General features: G+C 56.3%; 2 protein-coding genes across 4 annotated transcripts; one reads left to right on the forward strand and one right to left on the reverse strand.

Annotated features, from left to right (window-relative positions):
* Window positions 1-80: 80 nt before the first annotated feature.
* On the reverse strand, window positions 81-14732 carry P4HTM (prolyl 4-hydroxylase, transmembrane). Of its 3 annotated transcripts, none has more exons than XM_032458541.1 (9): window positions 14131-14519; window positions 13796-13877; window positions 5399-5589; window positions 4441-4537; window positions 2946-3108; window positions 2192-2377; window positions 1382-1472; window positions 1048-1171; window positions 81-522 (listed from the first exon to the last, which is right to left on the reverse strand). In XM_032458541.1, the coding sequence occupies exons 1-9, from the start codon at window positions 14473-14475 to the stop codon at window positions 302-304; spliced, it is 1500 nt and encodes a 499-aa protein (XP_032314432.1). In that variant the 5' UTR covers window positions 14476-14519; the 3' UTR covers window positions 81-301. The 3 variants fall into 3 exon arrangements, with proteins under 3 accessions (XP_032314432.1, XP_032314434.1, XP_032314433.1); XM_032458543.1 differs by having other exon boundaries at window positions 92-522; window positions 1382-1531; window positions 2068-2377; window positions 14131-14520; XM_032458542.1 differs by lacking the exons at window positions 81-522; window positions 1048-1171 and having other exon boundaries at window positions 1446-2413; window positions 14131-14732.
* LOC102512399 (secreted frizzled-related protein 5) lies at window positions 7035-10168 on the forward strand. The gene is made up of 4 exons (XM_006174147.3): window positions 7035-7551; window positions 8515-8684; window positions 8893-8979; window positions 9281-10168. The coding sequence occupies exons 1-4, from the start codon at window positions 7268-7270 to the stop codon at window positions 9595-9597; spliced, it is 858 nt and encodes a 285-aa protein (XP_006174209.3). The 5' UTR covers window positions 7035-7267; the 3' UTR covers window positions 9598-10168.
* Window positions 14733-15912: the final 1180 nt, after the last annotated feature.

Genomic DNA, 15912 nt, shown 5'->3' on the forward strand with positions numbered 1-15912 from the left:
TGACGTCCGCTGCACGCCCCCGGCCTCCGCCTGCTCCGACTCGCCCAGTCTTCCTCCCTCCCACCCACCTGGAGCTTATTGGGCCTGCGGCTCCAAGCCGTGGTTTTATTTGTCGGGGCAGCACGGGTCTGTACACAATAAATAACATGGCTATAGGAACTGTGTCCTAATCGCGGCTGGAGGCGGGGGTGGGCCAAGATACTGGCCAGGCCTTTGGCCTGCAGCTGGACAAGGGGACGGCATGGCCCCCGACCTCGGGCGGCCGGCGACCTGCGGCTGGGGACCCGGGTGGACACTCCCCTCAGAGCTCCACGCGCGCATCGCCGTAGGCCCGGTCCAGGGCCCACTCCGGCTGCGAATCGGAGCCACCTTCGCGGGCCAGGCGCGCCATCTCCTGCTGGAATAATGCCTGCCGTGCCCGGCTGGGGTCCACGTTGATCCAATTGTTGGCTATCCACTTAGTGCCGCGCGTGACCAGGCAGCCCCCGTGCAGTGAGTAGTCGTCCACGTCGCCCACCCAACCTAGGAGAGGAAGATGGTGTGAAAAAGGGGAGGGGCCAGAGAGACTAGGTTGGGCAGACCCGAACTTGTGGGCTGATCTGAACTTGACCTCACATAGCCCAAGTGCATGGCAGAGGTGGGCCTAGCTGTGCACACTTTCAGTGGCAAAAATTTGGCTCTAGGGCTTCCTTGGGGGCTCAGCACCTCTTTGTAATGAATGGCTTATCAACACCATTGGCCCTCTGAAACCAGCTTTCTTGCTGCCAGGCCTGTCCACAGCCTTTCTTAGTATGGGTTACTAAGGGACATATGTCCCCAGCCCCAGTGAGCTGGAAGGCTGGAGCATCAGGAAAGCACAGGGTTCCTGATAACCCAGGATGCTGCACAGGTGCAGGCTGCTGAAGTCACTGAGGATGGTCTCTGGGCGACACTAAGAGCAGAAAACCATTTGAAGGGCAGCCGGAAACAGCTCACCAGAGTGTCAGGCAATGCTGGGTAAAGGGAAGCTTCCCTCAAGGCAGCCCTGGGCTGGCCACGGGTCCTCACCTTGCCCATCAGGCAGGTAGTTGTACCAGAAGACTGCTGTGCCCTGGCGGGGCTTGACACGCAGGTTCCCCTTGTCACAGTGCCTCCGAGTGTCACGGAGGTCAACGTCATCCTGAATCAGACTCTGTGGGCAGCAGGGTGGTATAGTTTTCAAGCTACTCCTATTTTATGGCCAGGAGCTGAGGCCAAGCAGCCAAACAAATGTGGCCAGAGGGAAACCAGTCAGATGTGCCCAGGGGACCACTTAGATCCCAGGTCTTGAGGATACCGGTATGAATTACATTTGCCCAAGGCCCTGCCATCCCACCAGAGTAACTGCCCAGTTGTCCCTTACCATTTCATCATAGGTCCTGTTGTCTGCTACAGGGAAGACAGTCTCGCCCCCACCGGTGACGTTGTTCAAATAAAACAGCACTGTCATGTAGCTGTAAGGCAGGGGGGCTGTTGAGCAGGTCCCCAGCTGTGGACACTCCCAAGGGCTTACCTGTGGGCAGGATAAGCTGCCCAGGTTCCCAAGGGCCAGAGGGGCAGGCTGGGATCAGTGACAACAGAGCAGGTCAGTGCCAAGATGTCCCCAGTCCATTCTTCTCCCCACAAACCCAGTCTTTCTGTGTATCACAATGTCTTTTGGCAGCCAAGACCACAGGTGCACCTAGCTAAACTACATGGCCTGAACCAAGGGCCAGCTGGGTAAGGTAGGCTAGCAGAAGCAGCAAGATCATGCAGGGGGCTGGCAGCGACTAGAAGGGGCTGAGCCAGAGCAGCCACGTGAAGAGAAACCTGCCGCCATGCCTTGGCAGGGGAGGGGCACACAGCTTCAAAGGCGCAGAGCAGGTGGAGACAGGATCAGAACCAGGGGAGGGGGCAGGAAGAACTGGGGGGGTCTAACCTCACCCCTTGCCTGAGAGCTATGGGGGTTAGTTTCAGTGTCTGTGGGTCTCTCAGTCTGGCCACTGACATAAGATGGCCACCCTTTTGGGGCCACTTGGTAAACACCCTGGGGGGAAGGGTATCCTCGACCAGGATGGCCCAGAGCTCTCCTGGCCCCAGATAAAAGGGCATAGCCTCAGGGCAGGGCTGGACTTGTGCCATGGGGGTGCCTGGTCTGGGAGTTGAAGGCAGCTCCCAGGTGGGAGGTACTTGCCGGCAAGAGGTCTCGAAGGGTACAGACTCATTGGCCACCAGCTTGGTATGGGAGCAGATGGTCTCTGGGTACACAGGCCCGCTGTCCACGTGGGCATGGTAGTGGCCTCCCTCACCATACCGCACGACCTGCAGTGGCTCGCTGAGCTCCACGATCTCAGGTGAGAGTTGGGTGAGACGCAGCACCCTGGTGGGCAGCAGGCAGCATTCAGCTGGGCAAGCCCTGTGCCGGGTAGCACCCTGAAGGAGCTGCCAAGGTGGACCCTGGGCCTGCCACAAGCACTGCCCCTGCCTATTTCTCCTGGAAGCCCCTTAAGCCACCCCAGACTGGCCCTCCGGGAGCAGGAAGGGGTTACTCATGATGGGCCCTTCTCCCTGGATGCCAGAGACATCCACTGGGTGGGAAAGATGAGATTTCCACTCAGTTGGGGGAGGGGGTGAGAAACGCCGTCCGGGAAGAAGGTTGTTTATCTAAAGCCCGACTGCTCAGGGGCAGGGGGTCCTGTGGAAAGAGGTAAGAGGTCATTTCTCTAATTAGCAGAAAACAAACATTCCACCTATTCCTAATCCCAAATGAATATTGTTTGCCCACAATTAGGGCTAATTTGCCTTTGTTAACTGCCTAGTTCCTAATGGGTACCAATCCTGATCTAACAAGTAGAAATTAATCCTGAGTTGGCTAATCAATTCTGTTCCCTGGGACGCAGCCAGGGACTTCTCCCACTGCAAAAGGGAGGGCAGCCTCAGATGCTCACCTCTGGCGGATGGCGCGCATGACGTGGTGGGCACCTTCACCCTGGTAGAGCCACGTGTGGTGGCTGTTCCGCACCAGCTCGCTGGACTCTGCCTTATGGCTCCTCATGTACTTGTGAAAGTCTCGAAGGTCCATGTCGGAGAACTCCTGCAGGCTCAGCACTCCTGCACAGAGCACCCACCATCAACGCCCACCAAGCTCATGGCGGGAGGCCACGGTGGGGAGGCTGCACCTTCCTACCTACCCCTGGCCTCAGGCACTGGGGGGCCATATGCACCTGTCCCCCAACCTGGACTCAGGTCAGATGAAGTTGGCTTCTGTCACATCAGGCCCTACAGGAAGACCCAGAGAAGTTCATTTTCTCAGTTTAAGCCCTGATTTGGCCCCAAAGGATGAAACCCAACCCCTATTAGATTGGCCAGAGTAGGGTCTCCAAAGGAAGCTTAAGCCATATGGCCAGGACCCTAGGCCAAGGACTGCCCCTGGCCCTCCAGCCTGGCTCTGTAGAGCGTGGTGGCTACCCTGCGGTCCTGTAGAGGGTGAAGAAAGAGAGCATTCAGTGCTGGCTTTTGTCCAGGGCCTTCCACACTACAGAAGTCCCCTCATGACCTCAGGTCCCATTCTGAGCGGAATACACCTGGCGGGTCCTGCCTACTAGGTAACCAGCCCACCTCAGCAGAAAAAGCCAGGCCATGCTCCCAAATGAGAACATTCTCCCCTGTTCTTGCTCCATGTTATCCTGGCTGACCCCCAACTGAGACATTTCCATGCTTTGGCCCAGATTTCTCTGATGGTGGGGGCCCTCAAGGGCTGTGAGTCTGTCACTAGCTCTGTATGTAGGGGCAGTAGCAGCATGACACCCCTCTAGCCACAGGCCCTGGCCAGATTCTCCACTCTGGGTTCACCAGCCACAAGGCTATTCTTCCAAGTTCTGTGTGGCAGATGTATCTTCCTCAGTTGGTCCAGAAGTTGGGCATGAGGGTGATGACTACAGCTCAGAAACCTCCTGGGGGTTATTACCAAATGGGTGGGGTGCTTACATGACAGCACCTCTGCCCACGCCCACCCCCAGCAGTTAGCATGACTCCAGGTGGGCAAGAGGAAGGCAAGGGGGACCTTGGTTCAAGCAGGGAGGCAGTCTGCTGGGGCGGACTGTGTGCCTGGCTAGAGAGGTGAAGCTGGAGCAGAGTGAACAGCCAAACTCAAGCTGATCTCACTGTCCCTCTGCTCCTGCTCTACCACTCTGTCCTCCACCAGCCAGCAACCCTACCTCCTGCACCCAGATGCTGCCTGACGAGGTCAAAAAAGTCTCCAAGAACTGCCTTGGAGACTGTCACCAAGGGGAATGGGAGGGCCGGGCTCCTGCCTACTTCCCAGGGGTAAGGCCAAGGCTGGATCCTCACCTCTTCATCTCTGGCTACTCTAGAAGCTGTGCATACAGGCTATCTGGCTGTGAGGGCTCACAGGGGCAGAACTGTGGCGAGGTATGAGCTCACCATCACCATCAGGGTCAGCCTTGATCGCAGAGTACATCTCCTGAATGTTCTCTGGAGTCATCCACCGTCCATTTCCCAGGCGAGTCTGGGCCAGGACCTAAAGCACAAATGGTGCCTCGGTGGTGTGGCCCCAATGACAGAGAGTCACCAGAGCAAAGACAGCCTCCCAGTTCTTGCTATAGGGCTAAGAGCTCAGGTGACAGGGCCTAGGTGAGGACACAGGACAGAGACCGAGTTCCCTGAGCTGGAGTGAGGGTAGGCAGAGAGGTCCAGAGGCACATGGGTAGGAGACCAGGAAGATAGTCAAGAAAACTGAGAGCCATAAGCATTCCCAGCCCTCACAGGACTGTCGCCTCCATGGGGAGCACTGTTGGCTGGTTGGAAGCAGAGTGAAGGACAGACCTATGTTCCACTCAGACACTCCAGGTGAGGTGGGGGAGGCCAAGGCCTGGGTGTGAAGAGGGAATAGGCACCATGGGGAGGCCTGGCCAGCAAATGACCACTGGGGCCATTAGCAGGCTCACTGAGGGCCTCTGTATAGGCAAGGGACCCTACACCCCACCAAGACCACTCTCAAAAGCCTGGGTGTGGGGTATGCAGGGAGCGGCAGACTTCTGGCCCCCTCTGAGCTACCACCCTACCCACCATGAGTTCTGTGGGGCCCCCAGCAATGGAAGCAAGGAAATCAAACCACAGACAGCACACCACCCAGGAACTGTGGCAATAAATGCCAAAACCCCCAGGTGAATTCTGCCATCCTCTGGGGTTCCAAGGGCAGCAAGGGGCTCTCCAGGGAAGGAGGGAGGACCCTGGGCCTGGGCCTGGGCCTGTCCAAGCTGATCTGAGGTGGCATCTGACTCTTGAGGCCAGAATTGATCAGCACAAGAGAAATGGCCACCAAAAAGATAATTCTGGGTACCCCCACCCTGGTGCCTAATCCAGGTCCCAGGATCCCAACCTCACGGAGCTGCAGGCGACCATCGTGGTTCTGGTCCAGCAGCTGGAAGAGGTCCAGCTGGCTGATTTGCATTGTGCCCATTGCCTCTTCGTACTCTTCGGTGGGCAGGATCTGGCTGCGCTGTAACCCCTTCATCTGTGCCAGGTGGATGATGAGCCGACACTCCTCATCACTCAGGAAGCCAGGGATTTCTGCCAGAAGAGGAGGTGGGTGAGGCCAAGGTCCAAGCCACGGCACTGATGCACCCACTGCCTATCTCTCTGCAGAGTTCCTGGGTGCTCCCTGTCCCCTGCTGGTCACCAAGTCAGGAGGACTCCACATACCCCTTTACATCTGTTCTGGACTCTGACCCCAAGGTCAAGTTGTCCTGCAAAGGTTGGCCAGTGTTTGGAGCATGGGGCCTCTCTCTTTGATGCTGAGAGCACACATTTTCCAGGGGAGTCCTGGGAGGTGAGCCAGAGGTAAGCTGGGTGTGGGCTAACCCAACCTGGGGTGAGACCAAAGGCCAGAGGGTTAACCTCTACTCTTTAATGGGTATATATTTTAAAAGCAGGGGGATGGTGGCTGGTTTTTGCTTTTATTATTACTTTTCAGCGTCGTTCAGACAAAAACAAAGCGAAGACGTCCAGCACTGTAGGCCAGCCCTTGCCCTCCATTCTCCTGCACAAGTGGGCACTGGTCATCTGCCCAGGGATGAGCTGCCCAGTGCTGGGAGGTCAGTGGGGATCACTCAGGTTTTTGGCAGATGCTCTGAGATGTCCCAGTGCCCTTTGTTTTGGGAACAGATGTACACTGAACACCTACTCCATGCCTCTAAGCGCGAGTAAAGGCCAGTCAGGCCTGGGGCTTGGCCCCAGTGGCTGGATACCCCCACACCAGCTCCACAAGCAGCTCGCTAGAGCTGGAACGCGTGCCTCACACCTGGTGAGCCCACAACCCAGGGGCCCCAGGCACATCTAGGCTCAGAGCCTGAGTCCTGCTTCATTCCCTTGTTCCTGGAAGAGAAGATTTCCTAAGACAGGGGGACAAGAGGCCCACAAAGGAACTGACGGAGGAAGGGCCGTGCCGCCACTGTGGTCTGCCACTTCTCTGGATTATTCTCCCAGCGTGAAGTTCCAGTCATTGCCAAGAGGAAGGAAAACGGCCACCCAGAGCCAAGACTGGAGCAGCTTTTAACAGTAATCACAGCAGATCACACTTAGGTAGCACAGACTCTGTGTCCTGACACAAGCTTGTCATCAACTCTGAAATCTGAATACTCATCCTAGAAAGAGACCCTGTTAACTCGCCCACCCTCCCGATGAGAAGCCTCCAGTGCAGAGAGATCAGGGAGCTGGCCAGGGCCACGCAGGCTGCTGTATTCCAGACCCCATGCTCACAACCAGATCCAGCTTCCATGGGTAGGTGACCCAGAGTGATGACACTGAGGACAGGACAAGGGCTCCTCGCCCCTGGCCTGCTTGATCCCCCCAACCTGGCAAACCCAGAGAGGGTGTGAGCCATCCCCTGGGGAGCAGCGCTGCAGGACAATGGGTTAGACCAAACTGCTAATCAACAGACTCGGCTCCTGATGGCTTAAAAAATTAATAAACAATTAAGTAAGCCAAAAGAAGAAAAGAAAACACAGGCCCAAGTTTCTTCAGTTTATTAGGTGCCAGTAATCCACAGGCCCAAAGGAGATGCCACCAGTCTCTGAAGTCCCCTGCCATGTGCTAATCAAAAGCAAACAGCCCAGGCCAGCACACTGGAGCCTCACCAGGTGGGTCCAAGCACCTGGGAGCTGGGCAAATACTGGTTCCTGGGGTGTGGGTATAGCCCTATAAAGCCCCCAGCCTCAAGCCATTAAGACCAAGGCAGAGAAAGCAGGTGATGGATCGAGGACCGTGGCTGCTGGTGGCACTGGTGGTGCTATGGGGTGACGGCAGGGAAGGGGTTCCCTGGGGCCCCACGCGGTGCATGCCCATTCCCCAGGCCATGGCACTGTGCCACGACATTGGCTACACAGAGATGCAGCTACCCAACTTGCTGGACCATGACACTACAGCTGAGGCCATCCAGCAGTCAGCCAGCTGGTTGCCCCTGCTGGCCAGGGAGTGCCACCCTGATGCCCGCCTCTTCCTGTGCTCCCTCTTTGCCCCCGTGTGCCTCGACAGGTAGGGCAGGGGCTCCCAGGTGAGGGCGGGGGGCCTTCACTAGCCACTGCCGTGTACCTATCAGTGTCGAGTGCCAACGGGAAGATGAAGGGGTTTTTTTGTCAAGACGTTGCTGGAAGAGAGGAGCAGGTGCCCACGGGACAGAGGAGACATAGGCAGGGAAGCAGCAATGGTGAGCGCCTTGTGGATCTGGATCCACAAATCATCAAGGGCTCCGGAATGTCAAGGGAGGGCAAGGCGACAGGCTGCTTTAGGCTAGGGGGCTGAGGACCCCTCTCCAGTGGAAAGTCTGTCTGCCCAAGGGATCTGGGCAAGACATAGAGCCACGGCTCATCTGGTGGCCTTTTCTCTCAGGGAGTCGAGAGACTGCAAGGCTGATTCCTCTTCCCCAGCCTAACCTATCCCCGGAACAACAGTTCCTTCGGTTTCTTCCTTGCAGAGCTAGGACCTGGAGCCTCAGGGTGACCATGCCTGTGGCAGCAAGAATGGGCTTTTTCAGAACCTGAGGATTGGGCCTCTTCAGTCCTTGCCAACCCCAGGACTGGCCAGAAACTGCAGCAGCCTGCAGGCCTTTCAGGACAAGAGGGAGGCCCTGCTTTCTCCCTCCAAGATGGGGAGAGAAGGCCCAGAGGGCAGGGCCCCTCCCACACCCCTCTCCCAGGCACGAGAAGTCCACCGGAGCTGCAGGGGGAGGTGCACTGGAAACTGGAAAGGAGCCGGGACGGGGGAGGGGAGGTAGGAATACAAGACAAGAAGGGAGATTCAGGGCTGAGGGCGAAGATTACAGCTGGCAAGCAAGAAGCCAGGCTGCAGGGCTGTTGCTATGTGACCAGGGTGTCGTTGCCCAGCAACAGCAGAGTTCCTGACCAAGCCTGGAGCTAGGAGCACCAGAGGCCCCAGCCTGGAGTCTAGGAACCCTGGTCCTAGGTGTCCCACTGGCCCTGACCTCTTCCCCCTCCACAGGGTCATCTACCCGTGCCGCAGCCTGTGCGAGGCTGTGCGGGCCAGCTGTGCACCCGTCATGGCCTGCTACGGCTACCCCTGGCCAGCCATCCTGCACTGCGGACGCTTCCCCACAGGCCATGGCCTCTGCGTGGCTGCCGTCTCCAATGGCTCCCGCCCGAGCCGCCCACGTGAGTCTCTGCACAGTTTCTAGGCTGATCTTGCCCTTGCTCAGCCCCAAGGGCTGTGCCCCACCCTTTCAAATCACTCCTCTCAGGGATCAGGTAAATGGGTCTCACAGGTGCGAAAGAACAAAGGGAAAGCGGGAGAGACCCCTGCTGATGGCTCCCCTCCCCAACCCGGGGCCCAGAGGGAGCCTCACTCCACCCTTCCCCCCAGTGCCACGTGCCAGCTGCAGGGACTGTGAGTTGCAGGACACCCGCTCGTCCAAGGAGGTTCTGGACACGCTCTGCGCTAGCAACTTTGGTGAGCCCCTAGTGTCCGGCACCCCTTACAACCCCTTACAAGTGCCTTCATTGCAGCTCTTGGCTTGATGCTCAAACAAAAGAGGGGATATTCAAATGATACGCCTGGTTAGAACTAAAAAATAAGTTCCTTTAATAAGCGTGGGACATTGCTAAAATAACAGCCAAGAGGACAGGCCTTCTCTAGGACCCTGATTCCAAGAGCAGAGCATCAGACAAGAGTCTGGTTCACCAGGTGGAGGGAAGGAGGGGGTATACTCCCAGAGGGAGACCCATCACCCTGCCCCTCTGATCCCATTCAGCAGTGAAAGTTAGGCTCTCCCGGCGCAATGGGTCGTCCTCCGGACCCTCAGACTGCGACCTGGACTCACGGCTAGAGGTTCTGAAGGCGGGCCCACTGTCTCCTGGGGAGCTGGCGCCCACTCTGCGACGCTGGCTGCAGCTGGATGCCACGTGCGTGCACAACCTCCTGCGTGGAAGGCATGCTGGGACCTACGTGCTGTGTGGGGAGGTACAGGGTCACCGTCTGCTGGTAACCACGGCCTATGCTTGGAGCCAGGGCCACCGAAATCTGCAGTTGGCTGTGCGCAGGTGGCGCCATCACCAGTGCCCAGAATAGCGGCTAACGCAGGCAGGGAGAGCCTGGGACTTCACAGCCACAGCCTCTGCAGTGGTCATGTGAACCATGTGCTCCCCTGGACACACATAAAACCTTCTTTCTGCTGCCCTCCATGGATATCTGCAGATCAGAGTCCAGAGAAGCCCCAAGGCTCACCCAGGACTGGCTCAAGTAGGATGGAAGCCCACCTACATGGTCACAGTGAGGGGCCCCTTCCTGAGCCAGTAGTGCCCTGCCTGGAAAAAGGTAGCTGTGTATGCTGGGCAGGCAAGACCACCTTTCTGTCCCTCCCAGAACTGGGATGTCAGCCTGGCTGATGCCCTGCTGCTGCCCACAAACTCCAACACCCTACACTGAGCCTTGGGGCAGGCATGCAGCCTCAGGCTACACTCACCCAGGCCCCATGCAACTTGTCAAGCCCCAGGCAGACTCGATTATATCTTCCTGACCTTTACTGGGTCCACAGTTCTGCCCAGCAGCAGGCTTGTGGACCAGCAGGGGGGTGGGTGCATATAGAAAACTGCATTAAGCTGCTTACAAACATGAACTAATATGCACACTAAAATTCTTTCCCTACTTCTGCGCTTCCAGTGCTTGTCAAGAGAGCATAGTGGTCTTATGTACCTGCCTAATTGTATTTTTTAATCAGAGAAAGAATGTGTTTGGAAATCCTATGCTAAAGCAGTGATAGTTTTAAAATAAATCGTTTGTTGTAGTACTGCTGTCAATTACTCATTTATGGGGAGAGGATACAGCTCCGTGGTAGAGCGTGTGCCTAGCATGCATGAAGTCTTGGGTTCAATCCCCAGTTACCTCTATTTAAAAAAAAAAATTACTCATTTACCCTAGTTAAGAACGTGTACTAAAACTCTTGCTGGCCCACTGGAAGTGCCCCCCGCTGCTCTTGAAGAGGAGGCAAGTTGGGAGGCACCTGGCCCGGATGGTGATGGAGACCACTCTGAGCAGACAGACAGGTGCTGCGCTGGCTGAGAGTACCCAGTAAACCCCTCCAGGTAGCCAGTAACTGTCAGCAGTAGACTGGCCGCTGCACACACAGTGGGAACAGATCAGGCCTCCCACACATGCAGCTCACCTTTAGGGGCAGAGGCACAATTGACAAATAAATACAGAAGATAGTTTCCAATGATGCTAAGTGCTGAGAAGAACAACAAGCAGGCTGACGCAGCAGAGTACTGAGGAACCGTTAAGACCAGTCTGAGGTGGAGAGAAGGCTCTGAGGAGGGGAGGTCTGAGCAGAGTGATGGGGGTGAAGGCAACCTCTGTGGGAGAAGCCAAACTGAGCCTTCTGGTGGAGGGAACCGCACACACAAAGGCGCCGAGGCAGCAGTGAGCTTGGTGCCTGAGAATCAGCAGGAAGGGAGTGAGGGGTGGAGTGGCAGATGAGGTTTGAGAGGTGAGAGAGCCTTGGGGATCAGATGAGACTTAGACATGAAATGGGAAATCTTGGAGTCTTTTAAAGAAGGGAGTGAGGAGAGCTGATCTGCTGTTTAAATAAGGAATGAATGTGGGCTGAGTGAGGTGGAGGGAGAAGTGAACCACCTGAGAGAAAGCAATGTCCCCAGGGAGGCGACAGTGACTCAGAATTGGAAGACCTCCCTTCTGAACTGAATGAGACAGTCCTCATCTGACTTCTGACAGTCCAAACCCTTGGGAAATGCCTATCGGTCAAACAGGTATTTGCCCGGAACTTAGGGTAGGGCCTTTTATGGCCAGGTCCCACTTGCCAAATGTCTCTAGGAACAAAAGTGGGAAACAGGAAATGTTCCCCAAAGGGAGAGGCTGGAGGCTGCGTGGGGATTTCCCTGTGAAGTGGTGGGATGCCTTTCTATGGAGATGGGGACACCCTGAGGTAACATCCAGTCCCTCCTCCCCAGCTTACACTGTGAACACCTACCCCTTGAGCCATGGCATCTTGGATCCCTGATGGTGGGTCACAGTAGGGTAGTGGTGGCAGAACCCACAGCAGGCCCATTCTCCTCGGGCCCTTCCTGCCTCTTTAGGGTGACAGTAGATGGATGGACAGGCAGGCACAGAAGACAGACAGACACTGCTCCTTCTTGGGGTGAGGCTTCCTCCTTTGGATTCATCCAACACCACATTCAGGAACGCCCCTCTTTGGACACCCTCTCCCATGTGGCTGGCCTGTCTCATAAGTGGAATTCTTATAATCATTGGTCCCTTCTTCATTTGTCTCATCTCATTTCACCAAGCAGCGAGCCCCAGGCCTTTTCAGGTAAAACCTGGGACATTTTTCACCAAAAGACTCAAAAGTCATGTAAGGGTTTTGGAGGAAATGAGAACCTCAATCAGGAAGGTCTTTCTGCAACTGCCCTGTTCTCCTAATCATGCCCCGTCATTCATCTGCAGAAACAGAGACCATCTGACAGCTTAACCAGAATCAACCGACCTTCTGTTCAATCTCTTCTGCTTCCTGTAGTGTACTCTTGGAGAATTTGGGTCTGGGTTTCTCATTCTCTGCTTTGTCGGACTTTGACACAACAAGCTGCATGTTAGGGGGTAAGGGTCAGGGGTTATGGCCTCATGGTTCACTTAACCTAACATCCATCTTAATTAGGTATATACAGGTCCCAAAAAGGCTGATGAGAGAAAGCACACCCACCTCAGATGTGTCTGTTCACAGCTGTGTAGTAGTGATGGGGAGAGTTGTTCCCTTTGCCTGGACCACCTGTTTCTGACAGCCACCCGGCTTGATCCCACAGCTCCTGCAGGTCTGTGCTCAAATATCTTTCTCAGGGAGGCCCACCCTGGCCAAACCCAGTTGAAGTTCTGCCTTACTGGTCTGTGATCACTTATCACCATCTGACACACCATGTGTGTTTACTTATTTGTTTATTTTTTGTCTGTCTCCTCATCTGAATGTTAGCTTCAGGTGTTTTGTTTTTACTTTCCTGTTTTGTCCAATACTGTGTTCCCAACACCTAAAATAGTGCTATGCACAGACTTCAACATTATACAGTAATCATAATCATAATAATCTTTTAGAGCCCCTCTCACAACAGGATTTGTATCATAACCTACCTTCACTCAGACAGCATGCATGTGAAATCGGTCTCACAGGTCTAGGCATAATCCCCACCCAGAGCCCTCTGCTCTGGGGGTAACAGCATGTGCTCAGATGCTCTGCTTTGGTTCCCAGTCCCCTCCTTAAATCCCCTTACCCACTCCATCCCCCAGCAGCCAGGAACACCTCAGGTCTGCAGGTAAGTGTGCCACTGAGGCTGGGTAACCAGGACTGGGCCAGACAAACCTATCCTGGGAAGGGTCATGGGTATGGAGTCAAAGACAGTCTTGTTGACATTGGTGGTCTTTGAAGGGCTTCAGTCTTCACAGCTAGCACATTGGCTTAGAGTGCAGGCTCCAGAGAAAGGCTGCCTTGTTCTAATCCTAGCTTCACAGTGAACCAGCTATGTAAGCCTGGCCAAGCAAATGGAGCTCTCTGTGCCTCACTTTGTCACCCACTAGCCTGAGGGTGAGATCTACAACCCACCTCCCAGAGGGGTTGTGAAAATTACACAAGATCGCATGAAGCCTAGCACATAACAAGGGCTCAGAAAATGTGTGCTCAGCTATGATGCTGGTTCCAAATGAGGTCACTCTGAAAGGCTTTGTCTACTACAATGGCTGAACACAAAACTTCATCCTAAGAATCCCAAACTGTGGTAGCAAAGGCTACCCTCATGGGACAGGTTTTGGCGCACTAGCTTATCCACATTTGGACAGCCTGCTTCTTATCAGACCACAGGGCCCACTTTGGGAGTGGGATTCCCCCTCAGAGGCCCTGAGATCAGCTAGGACCTGGTTATCAGTTTTTCCGACCCTCCCCCAATTCTAGAATGTGACAGAATTAACCATGGCAGGGAGTGTCCAAAGACAGTTTCAACGAAATGCTTATCTTTTCATTGCCCAGCTCTGTGATGGAAGGATCAGCTGCAGAGTAGGGTCACAGAGGGGAGTATGGAAAGGTCACCATGTCACCCTATTATGGAGGTGGGGGCGAGTACCTCACTTGGAGCAAACTCTGGGTAGAAAGGAAAGGGCTACTCTGGAGCAACCATTTCAAAACAGAAGTCACGTGGTCAAATGAGCCTCAATGCGGCCACCGCACCGCAGCCCCTGGCCCTTGGGGGGGGGGGGGGAGGGCGCCCAGCGTACTTACCAAACAGCAGCGGCTTGAGGCTGAGGGTTCGGATTAAGTGATCCCTGTCGTCGACCAGCCGGATCTTGCGCTCGTGCCCCACCTAAGGGAAAGCGGCACAGCGGGCAGCTAGGGCGCCAGGCCGTGCCACCCGAGGAGAGAAAAGGCGCCTCGGAGCGGAGCGCGGCGGCGGGCGACCGAGGGGGTGAGCGCGGCAGGCCGGGGGCGGCGCAGGGAACAGCGCAGGGAGCCTGGGGTTGAGCGCCGGCAGTCAAGGGCTCGGCGGTGCGGGGCCTGCAGCGCGCCGGGGCTGGGGGCTGGGGGCTGGGGGTTGGGGGTGGGGGTGCGGTGCTCACCTTGATGCCTTCGAGCCGGGTGAGGGGCGCCAAGGTTGGCGCGGACCCAGGGCCCTGGGCGCGGCGCTGAGGCCCGGGGTCGCTGCTCTCGTCGCCGTTGCTGTAGTGTACGAAGAGCAGCAGGGCCAGCACGTTGCCCAGGTACAGGTGCACGAACACCATCAGCACCAGGAAGTAAGCGCGCGAGCAGATGCCGCGGGGCTTGCACAGCGGCCGGACCGGTACGTCCTCGCAGTCGCCCAGCCCTGCTGCTGCCCGCGCTGGGTCGTGTTCGGGCGGCACCCACCGCGGTCTCACGGCTTCAGGCCGCGGGCCTGCCGCCGCCGCCGCCGCCGCCGCCGCCATGGCGTCCAGGTCGCGCGTGCGCCCAGGGGAGGGGCCGCGCGGATGCCGGCGCCGCGCCGCGCCGCGCCGTCGCCGGGACAACCGCCGCCAAGCCCGCGCACGCCGTGGTCACGAGGAGACGGTGCCTCAGGATGCCGCGCGGTGCTGCGCTCCCTATCTCTGTGCGTTGGACCCCGGCCCACGCTAGGGTTTCTCGTTCCGAGCTGTGTTACTGTCAGGCGGAGATGCATACTCCCCAGGACAGACGCCGACCCCCCAAACGTAGATGCAGACAAGAGCTGCACAGTTAAGGAAACCCCACTGGTAGTTTCTCGGTTCCCGGGTTAAGACGCACTTCCCTCTTGCCAGGAAAGTATGGTTTACATTTTCTTGCTCCCAGGAGTAGGGTGGCAGCAAGGAGGCCATGCTAAAAGATGACTCATTACTGTGGTGGTTTGGGGGCACCGCGGAGGCCGATGACTGTGCATGTGGTGGTGTAGGAACCACGGCTTTCAGCACTGATACTTGCCAGTGTAGGAGACCAAGAACGCCTTGGAGGTCTGCTCTGCGGTTGATCTGAACCTCCTGGGGAGGCCTGCAGTTCTCAGGCCTTAGAAAGAAACTGCCTGATGTGCGGGGTAGCATAGACGAGGAACCCAGTGTGGGGTGGTCAGAGAGGGCTTCCTGGAGGAGCCCTGGCACCCTAAGTGTAACCTGCAGGAATGCAGCAAGTGCTCAGGTGCACAGGAACACTCCTTGCCTCAACCTGGCACATATGAAGAAGGAGAAAAAGACTTTTCCATAACTGGGACCATAGCCTCAGAAGAAAATTAAACTCAGATTAGCACCAAATATGGAGGTGGGAGGACATACTAGCCGCCAAGTGCCAAAGCCTGTGGAGAGCTTCTTTTTTTCCCTACTCTGCTCTGAAGGGCTCCTAGAGAGTAGAGCCCATGTATCTTTTGCACACCATTGTATTCCTTGGGTTTGGCACATTAGAAGTCCAAAGAGGAGCAGCTGTGAAGTTCATACTGGCAGTGTCTGGGACTTCCCTGGCCTGGGCTGTCCTGTGCATGCTGCCCACAGCTCTGGAGCCTTCGACTCTGAGCTATCACTGAAGTTGCTGCCACTCCTGACACCACAAATGTGGACCCCCTTAATCAGAACTGAAGCCTCATTTCCTGACTTCAACCTTTGGGATTAAACTCAAAGTATTTCTAGTTTATGCCTAGAGTCATCACTTCATAACCCCAGGGCCCCTGTGAAGCCACAACCCATCTTCTCACCCCTATCCCCGCCATACTCTTTGGCCCTTCGCTGCCACATCTCCTTTGGACTCAGTAGTCTTCTGATGCAGCTCAGGGCATCAGCAGGGCTGTGGGGCATTAGAATCAGTACGTTAACACATCTTGGGATCTGTTTCTGGTGGGGCACAGTTTGGCCTGTGCCCAGGGAGGG

This window comes from Camelus ferus, chromosome 17, assembly GCF_009834535.1.
Source record: "Camelus ferus isolate YT-003-E chromosome 17, BCGSAC_Cfer_1.0, whole genome shotgun sequence".
Lineage (NCBI taxonomy): Eukaryota > Metazoa > Chordata > Mammalia > Artiodactyla > Camelidae > Camelus > Camelus ferus.

Coding starts and splice junctions, on each gene's coding strand:
- LOC102512399 (XM_006174147.3), top strand. CDS start 7,268: ATGGATCGAGGACCGTGGCTGCTGGTGGCACTGGTGGTGCTATGGGGT. Junction 7,552..8,514: donor GCCCCCGTGTGCCTCGACAG/GTAGGGCAGGGG, acceptor CCCCCTCCACAG/GGTCATCTACCCGTGCCGCA. Junction 8,980..9,280: donor GCTCTGCGCTAGCAACTTTG/GTGAGCCCCTAG, acceptor GATCCCATTCAG/CAGTGAAAGTTAGGCTCTCC.
- P4HTM (XM_032458543.1), bottom strand. CDS start 14,475: ATGGCGGCGGCGGCGGCGGCGGCGGCGGCAGGCCCGCGGCCTGAAGCC. Junction 3,109..4,440: donor GGCTGACCCTGATGGTGATG/GTGAGCTCATAC, acceptor TGCTCTGTGCAG/GAGTGCTGAGCCTGCAGGAG. Junction 523..1,047: donor CTACCTGCCTGATGGGCAAG/GTGAGGACCCGT, acceptor TTCCTCTCCTAG/GTTGGGTGGGCGACGTGGAC.